At 39.5% G+C, this 23,364-nt stretch overlaps 1 protein-coding gene across 1 annotated transcript in view; it reads right to left on the reverse strand.

Moving 5' to 3' along the window:
• Positions 1-23,364, reverse strand: part of ptprga (protein tyrosine phosphatase receptor type Ga) — a 483,716-nt gene that overhangs the window by 368,750 nt on the left and 91,602 nt on the right. The window contains exon 2 of the mRNA XM_067588517.1: positions 5,476-5,592. Coding sequence (XP_067444618.1) covers positions 5,476-5,592 — 117 coding nt within the window. The remainder of the gene's footprint in view (positions 1-5,475; positions 5,593-23,364) is intronic.

Here is a 23,364-nt window from a genome sequence, read left to right on the forward strand (position 1 = left end):
GAGACAGCAACAGTGCGATGTTAACTTTTTTTTTCATACATAGGAGGGATACTAAAGGAACAGTCCTCAGGTTTTGGGCCTTAACAAGATACAACATGTAAATCACACTGATTTGAGAAAAAAATGAAAATATTTGACAAAGATGGCAAATCTAGTAAATATGAAAAACACTGACATGCGTTTCCAAACATGTTAACACTGAACAAACTATGCTTCGGTATTTCTTTTCCAATTTCTGAATATAATGCTCTGTTACATAGACATTTTCATATTCAGATGTGGAAAAAATAAAGACAACGCCACTTACTGCCAGGCTAATAAAACTGCTTTCCCTCATGAGTAAAATGACTGTAGAACATATCATCGATTTCCATCTTCATTTACTCACTTCAAGGCTGCAGCACAAAGGCCTGAGAGCTCTCTGATGGTGACTAGTGTTGAATGGTAAAATGGCTCGACAAGGAGCACGCAAATTAGGTTCGCCTCTCCCATCGATAGCGAGCCTTGACATTGTGCAGGTCTGAAAAATTAATTTCCAGTCAAGTGTGTGTGTGTGTGTGTGTGTGTGTGTGTGTGTGTGTGTGTGTGTATGTATGTGTGTGATTGTGTGTATAAATGGTATAAGACAGGGGTAGGGGATTGTTAATACCAGCATGTGGAGTCTTTCAAAACAGCCACTCTGGTCTTTCAATTGTCCAACAGCCAGGGAGCGAGAGCCAATCAATTTGACCTCAACGTGTCACAGTCAGCTCATTGCAAAAGACGGCCTCTTAAAACTATACGGCAAAGCACTTGTAATTATGCAGAATGGGGAACATATATCATGGTAAGGGTCGTATAGTATATTTAATGGTTTATACTGCATATCTTATGCAAGGCCTGACCAATGGAACTACTATGAGGTTAATGTGAGTAGTAAAACTTTGAGACTCAGCTTCATAATGACTTGCAGTTAATATAATTAAAGTTATATTCACACAATAATTATTTTGATTCATCTGATTACAGTGTCACTTGCATAATTAGTGAATGATAGTATAGATAATTCAACGACAAATCATAATTAGTATTATAATGGCTACATGATAAAACTGCACACTAGAATACAGTATGAATTAGTTATTGTATGTTTAGCTTTAGATACTCACTGATGAGATTTGCTTGTCAAGCCTAGAGTTCTGGCATTTAATGCTCACAGTGACCCATATAGAATAAATCTTAAGTACAAACAAGATGCTATTCAGGTCATCTGCAGTTGCCGCTTGATTAGCTTATTGTTTTTGGTGCAGTATAAAAGACGTTGGAAATGGAAGGTGCTACTGGTTCTGAAAGCATTTTCTACTGTACATCTCAACTTCAAAGTCTTTTGAAAAGGAATAGTTCAACATTTTGGGAAACACACTTATTTGGTGTGTTTTGGACAGAGCCTAGCTGTTCCCAGTCTTTATGTGAAGCTAGGATAACCACGTCCTGACTTTGAGCTCTGTATAAAGAAACATGGGAAAAAATTAAACAATACTATCAGTTTATGTAATGGTCACTAGTTTTTTAAATCATGTATTTTCTGCTATAAATACTATGCTACCCATGAGCCTCAGCTGCCGTTGCTATGGAGAAGAGGTCAATCAGAGTTTGAGCAATAAGTAATACAGCACCATGCCATATGTGAAGAATTCATCAAACATTACATCAGAATCCAAAAGTGAATTGATTTAAACTGCTGGATGTTCTATCAATTTTAAGTTCAGTGATTGGGTGTTTCTTACTGAAATGCTCCATGGTAGTAGTTCATATCTCTAAACCTAAACATAAGCAAATGGTGCAGTCCTTGATTTTGCTATGGCACACAATACAGTTCAAAATAAAACTGCTGTATTTGCAACAATTAAATAAAAACTCAATTTTGACAATTTTCCATGCCATATGCTGCCGTTTTACAAAATATTTACAAAGCTTTTATTTTCTTCAATTGTCATAATTTGTTGAAAAACCAAAAAAAAAAAGTAAGATGTTTGTATACATCCCAAATTAATTGTGCTTCTCTATCCCAATATGATAGAGAAGCACAAGCACGGGTTTACTGAGTGAATCTTTGTCTTTTTCAGTCTCTCTTTCTTTGTCTCTCATTCTGGAGCTATAGTGCCGTCCCCAGATAACACTTGATTTGTCAGCACTGTGCTGGGTTTTAATCTGCCATTCTGATCAGGCAGAGGGCAGAACAGCCATGGCCCGCTGAGGTCCTGATTGGAGTTTGTCAGACCTCTGGAGGATGTGATTAGAACAAGCTAATTAGGACAGATGGAAGTTTAGGAAACTTTGGAGAAGTCATCAGAGGAGCAAATGTGAGAGAGAAAGGAAAAAGTGTGTGTGTGTGTGTGTGCGTGTGTCAGAGAAGATGATATTGCTCAAACTCTATACTGGAGAAGAGTGTGGAGTATAGAAATATAAAGGATTTGTCATGCAACAATGAAAACACACTGGTCACTTTCCACATCATCCACCTCCTAATATCTGTTAAGATTAGCTTGAACTGAGGATTGAGGTTGTAAAGTTGTTTCTAGCAGAGCATTCGTGTCTACAGTCTGTACTGGACAGATGGTAGTGAAGAGTACACCTTACATAATAGTGGCCAATAAGACCCAGGCTGTAAAAAAAAAACAAAAAACCCCCCAAAAAACTGAATTTTCCCCCTAACTTCTCTCTGTGACTCTTGCAATGACACAATAATAAAATACCCACCAGTATTTCATCCTGCTGTTTCTCTATTGTTTGCTTGTCTTGCCTGGATCCTGCCCACCATTACATCAGCATCTTATGTAAGAGCTGCGATCAAACATGTGCGGGGGGACAGCAGGAGAGCATCGGTAGATCTTAGCATCAGCAGCCGCAACACTAAGTGAAACTGTCACCGGCTCTGTTTTTACCCACAAGCTCCTGCGATCTCACAGGCACAACGGGCAACCAATTAGGGTTAGATGAGCGAGCGGAAATATTTAAATAAATAAACTAAAAGATCATTTGTGGCCCGGGGCTCGCGTCACTTGCATGGTGAAAGATTAATGCTGCCCCTCTGAAAAAAAACGAAAGGCTCTAAAGGGACAGCGGAAGTGGCTTTTTTCTCTTCTGAAGCACTGGTACAATAAAAAAGAGCCCAGAGATGCCTCCAGGCCAGAGGAGCAGCCAGGAGAGATGAGGAGAGCAGTTGAGAGAAGAAGAAATAGAGACAGAGGGAGGGAGAGAGAGAAAGAGGAAGGTATATAACTGCTTTCACTCTAAAACACACACACACACATAGCATGCTCTAAATCACACAACTTTGTTGTACTGAACTTGTAAAGACCTTTCACTCACTGAAATCGCTAACATCTTAACCCTCAGCCAAACTAGAAATCTTTGAACTTGTATATTCTAAAAAAAAAAAAAGCTGGTGTTCAGTAATGGTTGAGTCTTTAATAATATGAGGGCATGGTCAAAAGCTGGTCGCTAATTTTGTCCAATAGAGTTGCGAAGTGGGAGGGGCCATTGGTTTTTGGAAGTGTATTTCACAATTCTGTATTTTAACATTTTATTTAAACAATCTCCTCAACGTTACTGAACCTAGATAATGTAATGATCCCATAAGTTTATATTATGACCACCAGTTTCAATTATTTCAACTTCGTTTCAGAGAAATTACATTTTGTTTGTGATTTTGGTGGATTGCTAAGACAATACACATGAGCCTTGGTAGCTGTTGCTATGGAGAAGAAGCCATGGGCGCGAATCAGAGTGTAATGGATTCAAAACCCTTTGTCTCTGAAGTTTTAAAGAAAATGTGGCGCCATTCACTCAAAAGTGGCCCAAAAATTAAAAATGAACTGGTTCACACTGTAGATTATAAAATCACTTTTCTCAGCACCATAGTCTTTAGCTTCTGCCTGCTCGGTTAAATCATAATTAACTTCTACTCCAAAATTTTTATGTACACAGTCTTGTATCTTCAACTTTTTACTGAAGAACCAGATATTTTCTAACACACTTCTTTTGTTCTGATGATTCAACCAGGAGAGTTTCATGTAGAAGTGCTCAAACTGTGAGTCATGTAATATTGTCATGGGAAAAATGAATCCTACTTCACAACTCTATTAGTCTTACTTTGCTGTTCTTTCTGTTCCCTGTTACAGTAACATACTGTCAGTGAAACTACACTTCCTGCAGATGTTTCACATTAAAATCCTCCATAATTAGTAATTGTAGTAATTAGAAACTCAGAGCAGCAGAGTGGTGAGTGTGACATGACATTGTTGTTGTACTGATGTTTATTTTTTTTCTTAGACTGTTTCTTAGATTTGTCTTTTTTTTTTTTTTTTTTTTTTTTACTTTTAAACTCTTTTTTTAGTTGTTATAATGTGAGTGAATCCCACTTTTTGTGTAATTTGTGGATGCTGTGGAAATATACATCATCCTGAATCATGACAAAAAGATAAATATTAAGGAAAGTGTTGAGTTGAGGCCACAATTTGAGAATTTACTGTGATTGAATCCCTCAACAGGGTTTCCACATTTTCCATGACATTTACAGTGCTTAAAATCTTGATCCAAAAAACGTCTTTATTGCCTTATTTCCATATCATTCCAGTGCTTCTTGCATGCCAACTAAATGCAACAACTCCCTCTTGTTCTGTGAACGATATATCATACAGGATAAGACGGTTTATCTCTTGCAGTTCATCTCGTGTCATTTATTTGATTTCCTGCCCTTGTAAACCGCAATATGTGGACAAAAACAATCAGGAAATGCTCTGTTGCCAGGCGTTTTAAGGAAGCCAGTCCCCCACAGAAGAGGAGGAGACATGATTAGACGCCTGTTGCAAAATACATTTAGACTTCTGGTCTCAAAGACAAAATATTTTATATATAATATATATATGAATATATATGGCTGCTGCATGGCTGTGCAAGCTATGACACTGTTATGATCCATTTACTCCCTTTGGATTATTCTTTGTGGGCCCATGGTGACTCATTTCCTTTAATTATCATCGGTTATATAATTACTGGAAATGCTTTTGTGTTAGCAAAAGAACTGATGGCAGTCTAAAATGTATTCTACTGTATTTTAGATTTTTGCAATCTTTTGTTACTTTCACTATGTCAGTAATCTCTTTGATATGCAGAGTCTTTTCTTGTTCTGGGGTTTTTGAACCTGTGCATCTGAAACACCACATTTATGGACATAAGAAGAATGGCACAACAATCCTAAGCTATCCCAAGACATTTCTAAGATAGGTGTTGCTCTGATACATGCACCAGCTATTTAACCCAAATTGTATGTGAATTGTGGGGTTTCAGAGCCTCCCAAAGGCTTCTAATTTAAAATACTTTACCCATTAACCAGGGCAGATGGAAACAACTAAAGGCAAATCGGATTTTTTTTTTTTTTTTTTACAAAACTCAGACTGGTTCTCACAGGGAAAGAAGTACACAAACACACACCTGAGTAGGCCCAGTAGGTCTCCTCGGTGGCGGCTCTCCGGAGTCGTGTCCCGCCGGCCGTAGCTCTGCGAAGGCCTTGGATAGGGGCTTGGGACTCGGCTTGGCTTCCTGTCAGCGCTGTGGGGGAGAAGAACATGGGGACAGGCGAGTTAGCATAAACAGCAGCTGAGCTTCGGCAGCACTCTGCAACCCTGCCTGGATACCTGCTGGGCAGGATGACAGCCAACTGTGTCCTTAGCTGACTTACCACGCAAGCTGCCTCATAATAACATTCACAGTGGGAACAAAGGTCAACAACAAAGAATAACTACACTGTGGAACTGCACTCTCTAGAAAACACACCTGGTTACCTCACCTACATTCAAGAACAACCTCAGTCCTCAGTGACTGAGACCAAAAGGGTTCAGCAGCATTAATAAAAATTGCAGTCAAATACAAAAACACCAGAAGGAAATAAACAAATATCTGCTTTGGCCGATGTCAAGGGCCCTCTTGCTGACTTTGGTGACTGGTTAATCTGGCCATGGTCGTGTGGCCTTGGTGCAACAGTCAGTGATCGCATTAGTGAGTGTGCAAGTGTAAACTGAGAAAGGCCTATCAAAAATCTGCAAGAGCCTCATGGAATGACACATGAGTGGGTGTAAAGTTGAGCATCTCCCTGCACTTACTATTCTATTTAACTATTTACTCCTTTAATATTCATTCTAGGGATGATCCACTCATCTCATAAATTGACCTTTGTGTCTTGATGCATCGTCTATGTTTGGGTCACTATAGCTCTGGTAGGATGTATTGTAGAAGTTGCTGTTTGAACGTTAAACTACTACATCTACTATACATGTGAACAAGATATGCATTCACAGAGGATGTCATCCCTGTCCTGAGGAAAGTTACATAGTGACTTGGGTAACAAGTTGATAAAATATAAACTAGAACTGGATGTTAATCTCAGGTCATCCAAAATTATTCCAAAATAAAAAGGTGCTCATGTTAAAACACCAGCAAAGCTTGAATATTAAACAACAGATGTCTTCATTAGGTTTACAGGATTGCACTCATTGTTCAAAATAAATATTTTAAATGGCATCAAAAATGGTGACCTTAAACCAGTCAGATACTAGTAAATGTCTTAAGGTTCAGACCTTTTAAAAACATAAAATCCCCTCTCACGTTCGCATTTCTTACAATTTAATTTCTCATCTATTTCATTTGGGAGTGGAACGTTCAAATGGAAAATCAAGAACCCCTCTGCTGGTTTCATGTGTGAACCTTTAAATCGTCTCCTCCTGGGCTGAGAGACCTTCTTGATCACTGATAAAGAAAAAGCAGAGATGGAACGCTTGGTTTCTTAAAGTGGAGGACAGGATTTCTGACAGCTTCTCTCCTAATAGCTCCACTGTGCTCTGTGATTTGGCCTTTTAAATATCTTTCACAGGGCAAAAATCATGCTGAAAGGAAATGACTGGAGTTTCTTTTAGACTTACTGAAGGCCACCTTTAATTTTCCATTTATAATAGAAGAGTCAGCCAAAACACAGTGCAAATCTAAAGAGGCTTGTTTTAACAGTTCACTTTGATTGAGGAAGTTTTGGGGCATTATTTGGCCCAATATATTTTAGGATATATTCAAATAGTTGCCTATGTTTGTATGCTCTTTGCAATGTATGTACAACTATGGGCCTAATCCACAAAAGGACTGCATGGCTTTTGCAGCTGCTAAAACTGTTCAAATGAGATAAAAAGATAGTGTGTAAATTCACCACAAACTGCGCTGCCAAGCAAATGGCGTCATGCTGCGCCTGCGCCATCTGCATGTATGTTAAGTTGGTAATATTCATACATTCGGCACAAAATTGGCCTGTTTATATGTAAATAAGCCTTGTTACAAAAACAGTCTAATTCACAAAGACCAGCACCGATTGCCACATGCAATTAGAGTGGAGTTCTTACTGTCTTCAGATAGTTGGTGGTAACTGCGCGCACACTCACTCTCTCTCTCTCTCTCTCTCTCTCTTCAAATCTTCAGGCTTGTGAGGCTTGGATGATATTGAATTGATATTGAATGATATTAAAGGCGAAATCTACAGTCAGACATGGTGGGTATCAAGTGGGGTTGTGGGCTTATCTTGGATTTGAAAATAAAAATAACAGCACGGAGCTCAGGATTCAGAAGTTATAGGTAATAGCCATAAAGTGGTTAAATGTGGCTTGATGTGCAGCTGTATACACCAGGATGTCCTGGCACAGCACAAGTGGATCTGACTGCTGTCGCAAGAGAATTTGTCCAGCAAAACGAGCAACGCAGACTGGTCTTCAGGAAGTCCAGGGAACACTAAAGTAAGTCTGTTAGTTTACATAACCAATATATAATTGTAAGTCATTTTCTACGGTATGGCTCTTGTGTTAGTTACTTTTAATTTCACCGCGCTTGTATCAAGTGTGCGGGTGCACAAACAACTCTGCACACCCTGCCTGTCTCTGTGTGTATAAGATATTTATCACCTGAGTGCTGACTTATGATAATGAATATGATGTACATTAGACCTGCAGCAGGATGTCTTTTGGTTGTGGATGTTTGTTGTTTTCTATTGTGTCATTTGTACATTTACGTGTACATAGGTTTGACCAGTCATGTGTGAATTTTTGTGTCGGATCAGAGGCGTTAATCTGAGCATGTATATGTATGTGTTCATCATGTATGTAGGTGTGTGGTGTTGGACTAAAAATGTGTTCTGTTACATTACTCCATATTCATACATCAGCAATATGGGATACATATTTCTGTTTCAGTGCAAGGCTAGGCTCCCCACCCCCTCCTCATGCCATGAAATGATTCTTTCATTCTTTGTGGATCTGGCCCTAAGCCTTTTGTTTCTGATAACATCGTCAATAGAGGGAGTAGACACAGGGAAAGACTAGAAACATGCAGCCTTATTGCAACCGAATGAGACTTGATGCGTTCGACACACCAGCCTGCACACACTGCTGTGATCATTCTGTACAGCACTTCTTTTTGATTGCAGAACAGAACACACATTCCATTTTTATGTGGAGTATAGACTAATGAAGTGAATTAGGTGTTAGTTAACAAGTCAAAAAATGCTGTGGCAAGTTGTAAACCTGTACAATAACACTGTTCTATACATGGAAAAAGAGTCCACTGCAGAGAGAGAGATCCAGTGGAAACATGTCACCATTTGAAACATAGACTAGTCACCAAAGTGCCTGGTGTAGAAAATAAAAATAAAAAAAAAGTTCATTTAAAAAAAAAAAAAAAAAGTTATTTTCCACCAAATTTAGTCCTGTTTCAATGAGGCCTGGCTATATTTTCACTTGTGAATCACCAAAGTCAAGCTCACTGAGCTGTGCTGTTCTTAAAGTCAAATGTCAGAAAAATAGAACAGAAAATCCATAATGCATTCTGCTTTTCACTGGCCACAAAGATGAGATTTACACTTTTACAACTATGTATGTTTGAGAATTTTAGTGAATAGTGTATTTTGGTGATTTACAAAAAAAAAAAGCAAACATGGATTTCCAGTTTTTCAATACATGATGTATGCTAGCAATTGAAAACCAATGCTGGCTAGGCTGAGTTACTAGACAACACCTTCACATCCTTCCTGTGGAGGTCAGCCAAAAACATGACTTTATTTATGAAGTACATAAAGTAACCATACACACACAATGTAACAACTTCGGATAGAAAGATAATTCTGTATATAACAACTAGTTTAGGTCATTCATCCTATCATCCTGTCATATGAAATGCAACTTAACCATTCAGACACAAGGAAGCCAATCCTACCAGCTATGATACATAGTGCTTATGAATATGATGACATCATTACAATGAAGTCAGATGATGGGACAGGTTGTAAACAAGACACTTCATCCAGATTATGGAAGTCAAATTAAGTGAGCACATGTGAAATGCTGTTAATAATCCCTCAATGGACAGGAAAACTGTGTGTTCAACTACAGCAAGCACAGTGAGTCAAAGCTGAAGCAGGGAGTGAGTCTGTAAACAGTGATGCATGATTACAATGGATGGTTTCATAATTTTACCTTTTGCTGTCGTCTTTTCTTCCAGATAAATTTAACTAACCTAATCTGTCTTGTTTTTAAAGATGTCCCAAATCTCAGCTGCTAACATGGTGAGTATAATGTTATAACTGATAATAATGGTGGAGTTCAACAAAGGCTGAATAACATCACCATTCTACATACAACCAACTTCATCCATCACCACTGCTGCAAGAGTGCCAGTAAAGTAGTCTATACTGGAGCATTCACGTTGTATTAAAGAGGGCCGAGTGTGTTTTTACTGTAAGTGTGTTTGAGTTCCATTTTTTCAGTGTCATGTGTTCTCGTGCTGGGATTTGTGCTGTTGAGTTTCAGTGGGGAATCTCACCTTAGACCACTATAAATACACTGTGGCAGCATCAGGAGGAGGAACTGCCATTTCACATATGACCCCACAATGACCAGCTGTGATTATGTGAACACAGGGAGGTGTGTGTGTGTGTGTGTGTGTGTGTGTGTGTGTGTGTGTGTGATATCTGAGCATCAGTGGGGAGAGGCTGAGCTGTCTCCATATGGTAACCAGGCAAACCTGAAAATGTCAATCATATCGTAATGGAAATTCATAGTCTCCAGCTTTTTGCAAGACATTGTGGGGGAGAGTTAAAGACTCAGGATGAACACAACCCACGTCCCCCTCCTCCCCCTCAACCCCCCCCCCTCCTCTTGTTTTAATTCTTTGGGATGTAAGCGTGGCTCATGTCTGTGAATGCCAATGGGAGGCAGCTCTATGGCTTTTCTATGAATTACATTATTGATTCCCAATACTGCTCAGAACAGAAAATGTAATTATGCATGGACCCTGCCCTAACCCCTTCATCCTCTCTTCTTTCCCTTCCCTCTTTCTTTTTCTTGTCTTTCACTCGGTGGCTTTTCATCAATTTGTCTTTCACTCCTGCCTTCAGTAACCTGTCCACCCACCCGTTCCCCTACCTCACCTGACCACTCTCAGCCTCTGAGTGTATTGTCCTTCAATCATGTCATGATGGCCACGGCTTTCCTGAACTGCTCTGCAGCAGCATCAGTACTGCTGTCTCTACACTGCAAAACACTCTCCATTGCACGGGAACACTACATCTTGCACATTCAAGATACACATACTACATAATAGATTTAAGTCTAGAAAAGTGACAATCAGCATGTCACATATGTACAAGGGGTGTGGCCATATACAAATACGTTATTCAGCAAAGCACAAATAGTGGGTTTCTTACGAATATTTGTTTCATACAAATATTTTAAAAATTAGGAACTAGGAAACTAGGAAAAAAAAAAAAAAGTCAAATACCAGTGCGCAGGTTGGTTACATCACTATATCTGCTCCGCTGTTACGTCTATCAGCAGGTCTCAGCGAGGGGAGTCACATCCACCTGCTATATGATGCACATTTCCTAATTTGGACATCACTCCTGGATCAACTGACACTTTAATTTTCTAAAATTAAAAGCGTAATAAAAACAAAAACAGGATTTTTAAGCCTCTTTCCACTTTTATTCGAATACAAATACAAATAATTTTGCTGCCTCAACAAATACAGATACAAATACAAATACTGGACCCTCTGCACATCCCTAATATGTACCAAACCAACCAGAGAATGCTTACATGCTAATGTAATTTGCTGCTCTTCAAAATTCCCAAACTTCATTCACAAGACTAAAGGCTAAATAAGACTAAATGTTTTTGAAAAAAGACTTTTTGAAGATACAAAACACTTTCACACTAGTTCTGTTGGAATTTTCGCTGAGATATTATTAATCCGAGGAAAACAGAGTCCTCATCCTTGAAGCCTTTTCTCTCATAAGTGAAATAATATCATTCAACCAGAATATAAATCCCATATTTGTGTATCTTTTCTATCAGTCACACACTCACACTCTCTCCTTCTCCTGCGGTTTTTCAGACTGTTTGTCCTTTTTGAGTTTCTCATCATCTGGGATAGCAGTAATTCTTGGCTACTTGATTCAGTCCACTTTAAGTTTCTGCAGTAAAGATGTCAGGAGGCACTTTGGACTCATCATGAATTGATTTCCTCTACGGCAGAAACACATGTTACACACCTTCAGAAACTCCTGCAGGTTCAACTGAGCTAACCAAACACTTTAAGTGTTGACTGACTAACTCTCACTGTAAACAGACTTGAAGACACTCGCTAGACTGGCAACATGAAAGCTACAAACAACCCATAATGCAACACCCTCTATAATAGCAGATGTTATACAGGTGTGCTGTCCATTCAAAAAGATCTCTGGTCTGGAGAACAGTAAACAAAAAAAACAAACAAACATCTAGTCCTTGAATATATAAGATGACCCACATTTTGTCAAATATAATTTCCAGAATAAAATGCTGTCTTAAATTCTGGTCTATATGGTAATATGACACACACACAGCTCCTCCACAACCACCATGTTTTTCCTAAAAAACTGAAGACCAAAAGACCAATGACAACTCAGCGAGTGGTGCGTTTATGTCTGAGTAAACGTCAATCATCTATTACACAGCATTGCATTCATAGTTTCTTTTATCCTTCCTTTAAAAACCCTGAGACACGATGCCCGGCATTCTTTCCATATTCTGAGACTGGCTAGAACTAATACTGTGTGAACTTGACTCATCATATCAACAAAGATAAACTTTTTTTTTTCTTTTTTTTTTTTTGGTTAGCATTCAAGGACAACAGCCCCATGAGGCTTTGAAAGCACAATTGCCTCATGAATAAATGGAAGTCTCTATGAAGAACCAGTTGGTTTGAATTGGTTGAAGAGGCTGAATTAATTTATAAATGAGTTAATTAATTCAGTTTATCCCACAAGCAATTTTTTCATTTTGTTTTCAAATGTTTTTTTCATTTTTAAAAATTGTTTTAGACCTAATAGAGGACAGAAATTACTTGAGATGAAGCTTTTTTTTGCAGTGTATTACTGCCTCACTCCTTCCTTCCTTGTATCTTCCTCCTCTGTTTTCATTCCTCTTTGAACCCTGGGGGGGCCTCCAACCCCAATCCTCCCCCCTCCCATATCACATCTTGGTCATGGCTGCTCAGATGTGTCCGATCACTTAGCCGGCTTTATTTACCCAGAGCTCATGCCCCATTAAGGCAAGCGGACAGACTCAAACTGAATCTATACTGTGGGGTGGGGGGGGCTTTCCTACAGGCTCCTACCACAAGAATAACAATGTTTAAGTCAGTGACAGCGAAGAGAGACGGCGGGCGGATTGAAAACAGAGGTGAAGGACATTGAAGGAGATGAGGAAGGAGAGGAATGACAGATGAGAATAGGAGGAGGAGGAAGATAAGATGAGGCTAAAAGCAGAGAGATGGGCTTAAGGAGAGCTGGAGAGGGGGTGAAGGAGAAGCCGGAAGAGGAGGAATATGAAGTAAGGAGAGCACATGAATAGGAGAGGAATTAAGCATCAACGATAAAATTACACTCTTCTCCTAGCAACAGTTACCGGGTCACTGATGGACAGCCTGCTGCATGGCAACCAGTCAGCAGCAGAGGATGAGAGGAGGCGAGATGAACAGAGGCCTACTGTTGAGCTACGGGGGAAGAATAGGAGAAAAGGAGGAGGAAGGGAGAGGGGGGGCTGGGGTGATGTCAAGGGGAAGATATTCGAAAAATACAGTGTCCTGCATTTGTATACCTAAATGTTAACATTATAGGCATTTAGCAGATGTTCCTCCCCACAGAGACTGAATGAGCTCTGGTAAAAGAAAGAATGCACACTGTGGAGCCAGTTGGAACTTTGGTTTTCAGGCTTTTCACATTTCTGTGTCAGTCACACTCACTTGTGAGCTCTGAAAAAGAGGGGAGCTAGAGGAAGGCAGATCTGCCACTGTGAGGACAAAATGACTCCTGCAGCATATCATTATGACAGGAAGGTTTGAACGTTATAACTACAGTACAAGGTACACGCTGTCAAAAGGAGACAGCTTGTTCACGATGTATACAAGCTTTTGTCATTATTCCACAGATAGTTGAGGAGAGATGAATAGAAAATAACACTGACAGAGACTGACCACAGATGGTGAAACTTTTGAGAAAATGTTTCCAATTGTAGCGAGAAGGTATAAAAACACAATTAAAAGCACAATATGTCATTTCTGCCATTAGGGGGTCTCTCAATCAAAACAATAACAAAAGGCGGAGTGTGATGACAGTGTGAAGTAGTGTGGGATCATGGGAGTTGTTGTCTTCATTGTTAAACAACCAGCTTCTCCGGGATAGGATTACTTAAGTGTTCATTGTTCAGGATGATTTTACCAGGAGCCCAATTATCCACAGAGCAAACAGATCTGGTGACTAAAACAGGTAATAAAGCAGTTTCACATAAAAAAAAAAATCAGAGTTTCCCCGACGCTGTCCGGTGGACACAGGATGTACAGTAGGGGCTGCCAGCCGAGCTGCTGTTAACGTTTGCTCAGCTTGTTTCTCTGACAAGTTAAGATACAGACATTCAGCAGGTTTTCACCCGGAGCTGAATTATCCACAGAGGTCTCCTTCTCTCCAAAACAAATGTACATGGGTATTAAAACAGGTAAATCATTGAGCTGTTAGCCGAGCTGCTTCTAACGTTTGCTCAGCTTGTTTCTCTGATAAATTAAGATCTAGACGTCTGATGACTACAATGTATCATCTTGGATGTGTATACTCTTTGGTAGAGGGGTCTGACGCCATTGACAGGCGGCCAAATGAAACAGACTGTTACCTTGATTAAAATGACAGATTTCTCTGGGTTTGAACGTTGTTGGAAACATTTAGGATAATGTAAGTACACAACTCAACAAAATATATAACATAGGTCTAGTTGTTTTTAGACATTTTAATGCAGAATAGTTACATATTATAGCTTTAAGTAAGTGATAATACATGAGAAGGTATCCTGATATAAGACGATAATGAACATAGTGGAATATTATTATTTCCTATATCAAGACACAGTGTATTATAGCCCATATAGCATGATAAAAAGAGAGGCTGTGTCTATCATTACCATCTTTTAAAGGTTATTGAAGGCAACATGGATGACAAGGCCTTAAAGTGAAGGAAATTTGAACATCTACATTTTCACAACACATGCAAATCCATCAGCTGAGTAAGACCGTGATACCAGATAGTGAGTTGACCATGTGACCAGTCAGTTCAATAATGGAAATGCTATAAAAGGAGATAGAAGTCTTTCTATTCAACAACGTTTAACATATCATGTCCTAATGACAGCAGTTATATGGTACTGCAGTGTAGATATACAAACCTTCATCCACCCATCCTTTCCTCGACTGCCTCCGCCCCACTATAGTCTCAGACAGACCCACCCACCCCACCCCCACCCCACCTGAGTGTCTGTCAGAGCTCATCTGCCTCAGCACACAGCAGAGAGACAGAGGGAGATGTAGGCTGTATATATATGGAAATGCATTTACCATCCTCCTGGTTTGCAGCAGTTTAAACCAGTCACTGACACACATACACATAGCTGAGTATTTTTAAAGGGTTTTCAATACACATAATAATACAATATACTTGTTAGCACTCAAGGTTGGCTTTATAATCATCAGCTCTGAGCTGGAAGGACATTTGGAGGATTTGGAAGCACAATTGGATGCACTAACAAAGTCAGGAAGTACATCTTCAACAAGCTAAACCACATTTCTCAAATGCACCAGTGATTGTCACTTTTAATTAACAAGAAGTATTGCTTTAATAAAATACAGGATAAAGTTAACAAAAGTTTAATTTAAATCAATTATCTGATCAAAGAATAAGTTAACAAGATTTGTGAGCAAGCATTCAGAACCAATTTCCAGTACCTGACGGCTTTTAATACTCACTGTTATGGACACTATTCAGTCAGTAGTAAAAATATATTGAGGTTCCATACACAGTCCTAGCATCCACACACACACACACACACACACATTCACACGCAGTGCCCACGGTTTATTTTCCTCCATCAGACATATCAAAATGCTCTTCCTGTAACATCACCGCAGAGGCTCGTTGAGCTGTGCAGCATCCCAGTGCAGTGCACAGGTTGTGTGGTTATTGTTCCCACTACAAGTCCCCTGTGAAGTCAAGAAGCCACTGGTAGGACTCAGCTGTTGCCCAACGTTTTATAGCACTATGGAGCGTTCTCATTGTACCTACATTAAAAAGGAAATGCCCTTGTAAAGGCAGAAAGAAAGATGTGACACTTTTTCCCCCTTCAGCCTTCATCTGCTCATAGAAAAAAGATATTCAACAGACTTTTTCATTCTACATTTCAGAGGGAAATACAGTACTTTCTGCTCCAAGATTACAAGATTTTACATACAAAACTTATGAGCAGTTTATAAAATATTCATTGGTATAAATTAAACTGCTATATCCAACCAGCTACAACATTACAGTACCTACAATTAAAGAGCATTTTGAATGCAGGACTTAATGAAATGTCTACTTTTGACTTTAATTAACCTCTTGATTTTCACTGTCAATGTCCCCTTATGTTTCTCAACCCTGTCTCATAGAAATAATGTTCATATACAACTAAACTGCAACAGCAAATACATTTTAAATGATGGTTCCTTTCAACATAAGTTGCAATGTTGTAGAAAGTTGCAAAAATGTTGAATCTGAATGTAGTGAGTGAAATGTCCAGAGACCCACCAAAATATCCAATCCTGCAGGACAATACCTGTTAGAAGAAGCTACAGCATAATTCAACTTTTTATGGCAATGTTTAGACTTTGGCAGCATTTGATTAAGGTTAGGGTTGGTTTATTAACATGTAAGCAACACCATGATGATCTCTCACTAACCTGACCACACACATGGGACTCAGGATAGAAACCTGGGTCTCTGGTGTCAGAGTCCTGCATCTTGTACACCGCCCATCCACCCTGAGCTCCTCCCTCTCACTTCAATGCCATATATATATGAAACACTTCATTCATTTGAAAAAACGTTACCTGTGAACATAATCCAGGCAGAGATTACCAACACAATGTAATTAGGAAAACAAATTACTTGTATGTGAACGCAATTTCTTGGAGACCGTTGAAAAAATATGATAAGATAATTTGGCAAAATCACTTTATACTGCATATCAACTTGTCTGAAATCAGTTCCTACATGTTACCTTGTGCACTATTTTTACTTTCCACAATTTCATTTGAGTGTCCAGATTCTAGGTGTAACATTTATGCACAGTTTAGTAAAGAAGTAAGTAGAGTAAGAAAAGGGTCAGTAAAAAAGTAAAGAGTAAAAAAAATAAACAAAAAAGTAGTAATAGAATTCTGAGTTGGACGATATCAGACAGCTACAATATCTCCCGAAGAAATGGCTGCCAAGCATTGGCATTGAACTAAACTCCAATATTATTACACTACAATCATTGTGTTGTAATTCATTGTTTGAGTCCATTGATTAAAAAGGGATTATACATGGTTTGTGTTTGGTTTCACTTGCAAACGAACTGCTGCAAATATAACACAATGCAAACGTCTCTTGACAGTATTTGGTGTGACTGCGAGGTTAACAGTGGGGAGTAACCATCTTGATTAAGCCTATCTAGCAGGTGCTGATGATAACAATTTATTTACTACTCACTGAAGAGTTAACTATTGACTTTTTAATAAGTTGGAAATGATACATAACTGAATGAGAAAGTGATTTCAGAAACAGTCTGCAGAAGATATTCAACTCCAAGATGTTTTTATGGCTACATTCCTTTACTTTGAAACATTTTAGATGTCTTTTGCATCATTTTTTACTCATTCCCCCCAAACTCAGCCCAACAGTTTTGATATCTTTGGAAAGTTTGAGGTGAATAGAATTTTTTTTAAAAAGTTCTGTCCATTTAAACAGTGCAACAAAAGTTTGTAAAGATGGAGTGGCTGGTAGCTCTAGCAGAGTTTATAACAATAGTGATGAAATGTGAAATCTTTCCTGTGCAGGTGGACTATGGCGGGCAGATTTTTATAACTCACACAGTGCACAAAGACATCCGCACAAACACACCAGTATACTGAGAGTGCATAGCAGTTGCATGGGAGACATGTACCAAAGTAACTCATTTTCTCTCCAATACTCCCCCTCAGCTTGTAGTGCCAGGAGTCAATAAAGCTTAAAGGAGCGGGGCTTTGGCTGGCCTGGCCTTTTGTGTCCAAATACACTGCCGCTCGCACAAAAGTTCCTCTTGAGAAGAAAAATAGACAACACTGGTTCCTGTCATCCATCACAGGAGGCCATTTAGGGGAATTGCAGAGTGTTTGCTCAAGCCTTAATTAAAATGCACAGCCCATCACTGTGTTCCTGTACTTAACCTTGGCTCGCCCACTTCTCACTTGCTCTCTCTTCACTTGACTTCAGAGATAGGCGAACATCAGGGTGTTCAAATGCACAGGAAGGCACACACACACACAACCCCCCCCTACACACACACACACACACACACACACGCACAAACAGATACAGTGTATGTATGCCAGGGTTGGCCAAGTCAGTCCTTACTCTGGTGATTCACTACATTAGCATTCTTTACATCTCCCTCCAATGCTCTTAGTGCTGAAGGACATCCATGAAAACACACACACGCACACGCACACACATGCACACACACACGCACCAACTCAAAGCTAGCCTTAACTCCACCTCCGGTGTGGAGCTGCTCTCTGGATGAGGTGTGCTGCTTTATCATAGCAGCTGTCGTGCAACAGCAGGCTGGCAGTGAGGCAGGCGGGGGGTAATGGTTGTCCTGCAGCCTGCTGGTGGCTGACCAGATACCCTGGCACTGGAAACTGAGGAGGGGCCAGCATGTTTCAATGTGAGGCTGCTGGGTATCATGAGGTGAAAGAGTTGAATAAGGAATAAAGTCGGGAGTAGAAAAAAAAAAAAAGCCTATAAATTTCTGCTGTCATCTCCCTAAAGGCTGCATTGTTTTTTATTGCATTTTGTTTAGAATCATTAGTTTGAAAAAATAGTTTAGTAATACAATAACACAATATCACAATACAATTCCACTGGAATGTCGAACAATAATCGATAATACTGATTTATCTCCCGCCCTATGGTACACAGCATGGTAAATAAAATAATTTGTGCAAACAAATGAGTATTTAGGGCCTCTCAAATGAATTCATTCATGCTCACAAATGAATAATTTGTGGATATTTATATATACATTTTATATACACATAGTGCATATTTAATGGATCTCAAAGATAACACACTCAAAGATTTTTTTTTTACAGGAAAAATCTGATGTATATCCAAGTATGTCCAGAATGAGACCACATCAGCATTAAATCTATCAGATGGCCATGGTCTGACTGCTTCCTGTTTGTTTTGGACTACACTAGGCTACACACTGGTAAATGTGAACTGACAGCAGTGTTGAGGGGGCAAATGTCATGAATACGACAATCTAACGTTTGTAATATAAAGAATGATTTCAATACAGACTCCTTAATACTAAAATGCAGCTGTTAGCCAGCTCCTAACACTTCAAGTGCTCCCTGTAGGTAAAAGAAGTATTCATCCTTTACTTAAAGGGAACTGGAATATCTTAGCATGATTTACAGTTCAAAATTCTCCTTATTTATCTTATACTGCCACTTTATGCAGCCCCTCAGTTCAGCTTCTGTTTGAAACAGGCTGTTTTAGCTACTTTCTCTTTAAGAAAGTTTCAGAATAAGTAAAAATACAGAAGTAGAACAACCACAATGTACCTTAAGTATGAAAAGTGAAAGTATTTAACAGGCAGACATCTGGCCCTCGCTTGTCAGTATTACATTATTATAATTACTGCTGCTGCTGATTCTAACTATGTTCTATACTGTTGGGTCATTTACTCTATTACTATGCATCATATTTTAGAATCTAATCATATGTTTGGTGCTTAATACTGTAAAAGGCTAGTAACTATAGCTGGAAGATAAATGTAGAACAGTAAAAAGTACAATATAGGTATTAAGCTCTGAAATGTAGTGGAGTATATATAAAGTAGCAAAAAATGGAAATATTCATGTGTCATATCTTAAAGTTAAGTCCAGTAGTTGAAATATGTTCTACTGTTGCTCTTCCCTCACTGTAGCCACAACAACCTACACTACTACTACAGTAACCAATAATTCAATCAATAATTCAAGAGCACAACATACTAAATTATACAAATAAATGAAAAACAATACATATATAATTACACAAGTAGATGAATTACTGCTGACGCCTGCCTGGCTCTGCTGAACAGAATGAATGAACACATGGAGGATTTTTCTATTCTTTAGTCATGAATGCAAGTGTAAACTTTGTCCTCAGGATGGCGCTACAGAAAAGGTCATGGAGGTCATTAAAATCAAAGGCTTCTTTTTGTGAGGAGCATGAACGCGCTCAAAACATTTCATCCCAATACGATTGTAATAATCAGCTATTTCCTACTGGACAAGAAATTTCAACCTTATTGTGGCAGTAGAGAAAAGGTCAGAGGGTCACCAAACACATGGGAATCATCTTCTGTTGACGGGAAAAGGAAACAGAGAAGGATTTAGGTTAAGAAAAGACAGACAGACAAGGGGGTTGAGGTTATGGAGAAGGGGTTAAGATTATGAAGCGAAAGAGAGGAAGGTGAAAGGAAGAAAGAAAGAATAGTTTTGAGCGAGGGTGGCTGTGGTGAGGAGAACAAGGGAGGTGGAGGGGGGTGGGAGCAAGCCGAGAGGGATGGCAGGCTTTTGTGGCTGGCTGGACGTCGATCAGAGCAAAGCAGAGAAAAATCACTCACTCATGGAGTTTGCCCAGCATGACTTCATGTTTTCTGGAGCCACGGCCAAGGGCAGAGAAAGATAGTAACACACACACACACACACACACACACACACACACACACACACACACAGAGGAGCTGTGAAGCCCAACAAGGCACATCATCATCTATGAAGCAGAAACACTGGGAGGCAACATCATGCAAGGAGGACAGGGGAGACAGAGGAAGCGTGGCTGCAACATATAGCTCAAAGAGCTCTTTAATGTCATGGAAAATGCCCTCACAGACACGCCTCGCCTCCAAACCACCTTCCGCCCTTCCTCCTCACCTTCCTCCACCTCATTGATTGCATATAGACAGCCAGGCAGGCAGGCAGGCTGGCTGCGAACGGATGCCACTCACACCCTCCTCTCCTCCAGCCACCCACCTATTACCCACCACCAAGCAGCACACACACACACACACACACACACACACACACACACACACACACACACACACACACACACACACACACACACACACACACACACACACACACACGCTTGGCTAATTAATAGCCACTGTTCAGTGAGACAAGGTCACGCTGCCAAGGGGCTAAACACAATGCCACGAAGCTGACACCTCTGCTGGGACACCAGACAGAAGCTGTTAATGCACTCCTCCATTGTCCTGTCCCAGTGGAAGCTGTCCTCCGTCCCCACCCACCACCACCTACGCCCACCAATTTTTTTATTTATTTTTTATGTATGCCACTGTGATAGCAGTAAGAGATTGTTTTTCTTGTGCAGTGAAGGTCACATAGTCCCACACCAGGTCCAAGTGGGTTGTAACCATCTGCTGCCTGCATGTCATAGTTTTGTTTTTTTTTTTCTTTCAGTATCTGTATACTGGTACTGCAGGCTCAAGTCTGAAAAAGCATTTTCATGTAGGGCCGTGAAGTAAACCACTATATTATCATATTCTCTGTCTTCAGTATTATAGCAGGGAGTCTATGATAATGTTTCATCAAGGCTTTAGGGGATTAAGAAACTATAGGGCACGCAGTATGTAATAAATAAAAGAACGCTGTCTCATAGGAATTAAGTTTATACACTATTAGTCTGCATTAGCAGATACAGGGAACACAGAATAACACCACACTATTCACTGCTAACATGAATAGAAGCTTTCTTCATTATGTGCATCAGGAAGAAGCATTATTGCAATCTTCTGAAACTTTGCTGAACAGCAGCCACTGTGTCCACAAGTGACAATTTCAAGGAAAAAAGCACATAGAATTTCTCTACATTCCTCAAGACTCTTGAGTGTAGTGTTTTATTGTTCATGAATTAAACATTTCATTTATAAGAGGAAGAGAGTTTTATTTCTTCTTTCACAAGTTTATCACTTTGAGGTATGGTTATGTTAGGCAATGAAAAGCAGCTGGTTTGGGTTAGGCTTAGAACCAGGTTCTTCACAAAAATAAAACTCAAATACGAAGAATTTGACATGTTCCCAGACCAAAACAAAATTCAATATTTTACTTGGGGAAAAACCTAACATTTCCATGGAAGCAGCTAAATCTGTCAGAGCGTGTCACAGCCTGAAGGAAAACCAGCAGGACAAGTCACGGAACTGAGCTGAGCTGCTTCAAAATCAGACTCTATTTGATCCCTGTTCTTTTAGGGTTCTCGCTGCACCAGTTTTTTTTTTTTTTTTCAAGCAATTATTTTTCTTTCATTATAATGTATGTTGTGATGTGCATGACATCTGTCCTTCTTAAAAATTCTTAAAATTCTTATTCATTGTAAGCTGACTTTGTGTTTATCATTAGCAGGGATTTGGGAGCAAAAACAAAATCATTAAAAAAAAAATCAAAAAAGATGCTGCAGAACTAAATCAGTCAATTAGTCTATTAATCACACCAGTACACCATGCTAATGTCTACAGACCTGCATGTAAAATGAATCTTAGTAAATGTAAATGTAAAAGCACAGAGTTGGACTTGCCTGCACTGCACACTTGAAGCACTTACACAGCCAGTAAATGATGTAGAGTGAAGCCAGTGAAATGTTTTTCACCATCTCTGCTTTCTGTACATGATGTTCCACTGAGTGCCACTGAAAAGGCTTCTAGCTTCAGCTATGACTTAAATGACAGCCTGATGGAGTACAGTGCGGGCCTGCTGAACCTTACCCATGAGCTGCCAGGCCTTCCCATAAGTATTCAGAGCAGGGAACTGTAGGTGATCTTTAGTAATGTTCCAGCTGATTGGTGTAGGATGGCAGGGGTGATTTGTTGCCATCACCTTGCCACGAAAAGGGAAAGGAAAAAAAATCTCAGAGCCCATCTTATGCATTTACCAAGGATAAGGGGCAAGAAAAGAGAAATGAGACATACTCTTCTTTATCTCCTTCCTTCTCTTTTCTAAGTAGGCTTGAAGGTCACTGCGTATGAAACAATCCATAACAGAAGTCGCTTTGCAGAATCTGAGTAGAGACAAAAGGCATCTGCTGCTCTGTCATGCTCTCTCCGAAATGGCCCTTTTCTCTTAATAACTCATCATTTTCTCATGTGACATTTCAATATTCACGGATACATGCTAGTCCTGCAGGCTTTTCATTGTCCACCAACAACCCCTGCAAAATGTCAATGCATTTGGCACACTGACATGTTGTCAGGGCTGCACCCTCACGCTCATGTGGCCCATAGCGCTGCTTTGCCCTCTTTTCTGATGCACTGTGTGGCCATTGTAGGCTCTCAGGACTGTTTTTAGGGGCAGAGTAGGCAGTCACGCAGACAACAACCAGCCAAAAGCAGTGCCAAATGGTGTCAACATGGTGCATTACGCACATTTTAAACCAGTGCTCTTGTGTTATTTTTTGTTGTTTGGGGTCTCCAAGTTAAGAGCATCTTCACCTTCCATTTTAGCTTTAACACACTCTCTTTAAATAAAACATAAACTGTAATTATTCCACATTAAAATGCCTAAAAACGACAAAACCTATGTTATATATTTTGTTGAGTTGTATTACATTATCCCAAATATTTCCAACAATTTTCAAAGCTAGGGAAACCC

Source organism: Thunnus thynnus, chromosome 4 (assembly GCF_963924715.1).
Source record: "Thunnus thynnus chromosome 4, fThuThy2.1, whole genome shotgun sequence".
NCBI classification, from domain to species: domain Eukaryota; kingdom Metazoa; phylum Chordata; class Actinopteri; order Scombriformes; family Scombridae; genus Thunnus; species Thunnus thynnus.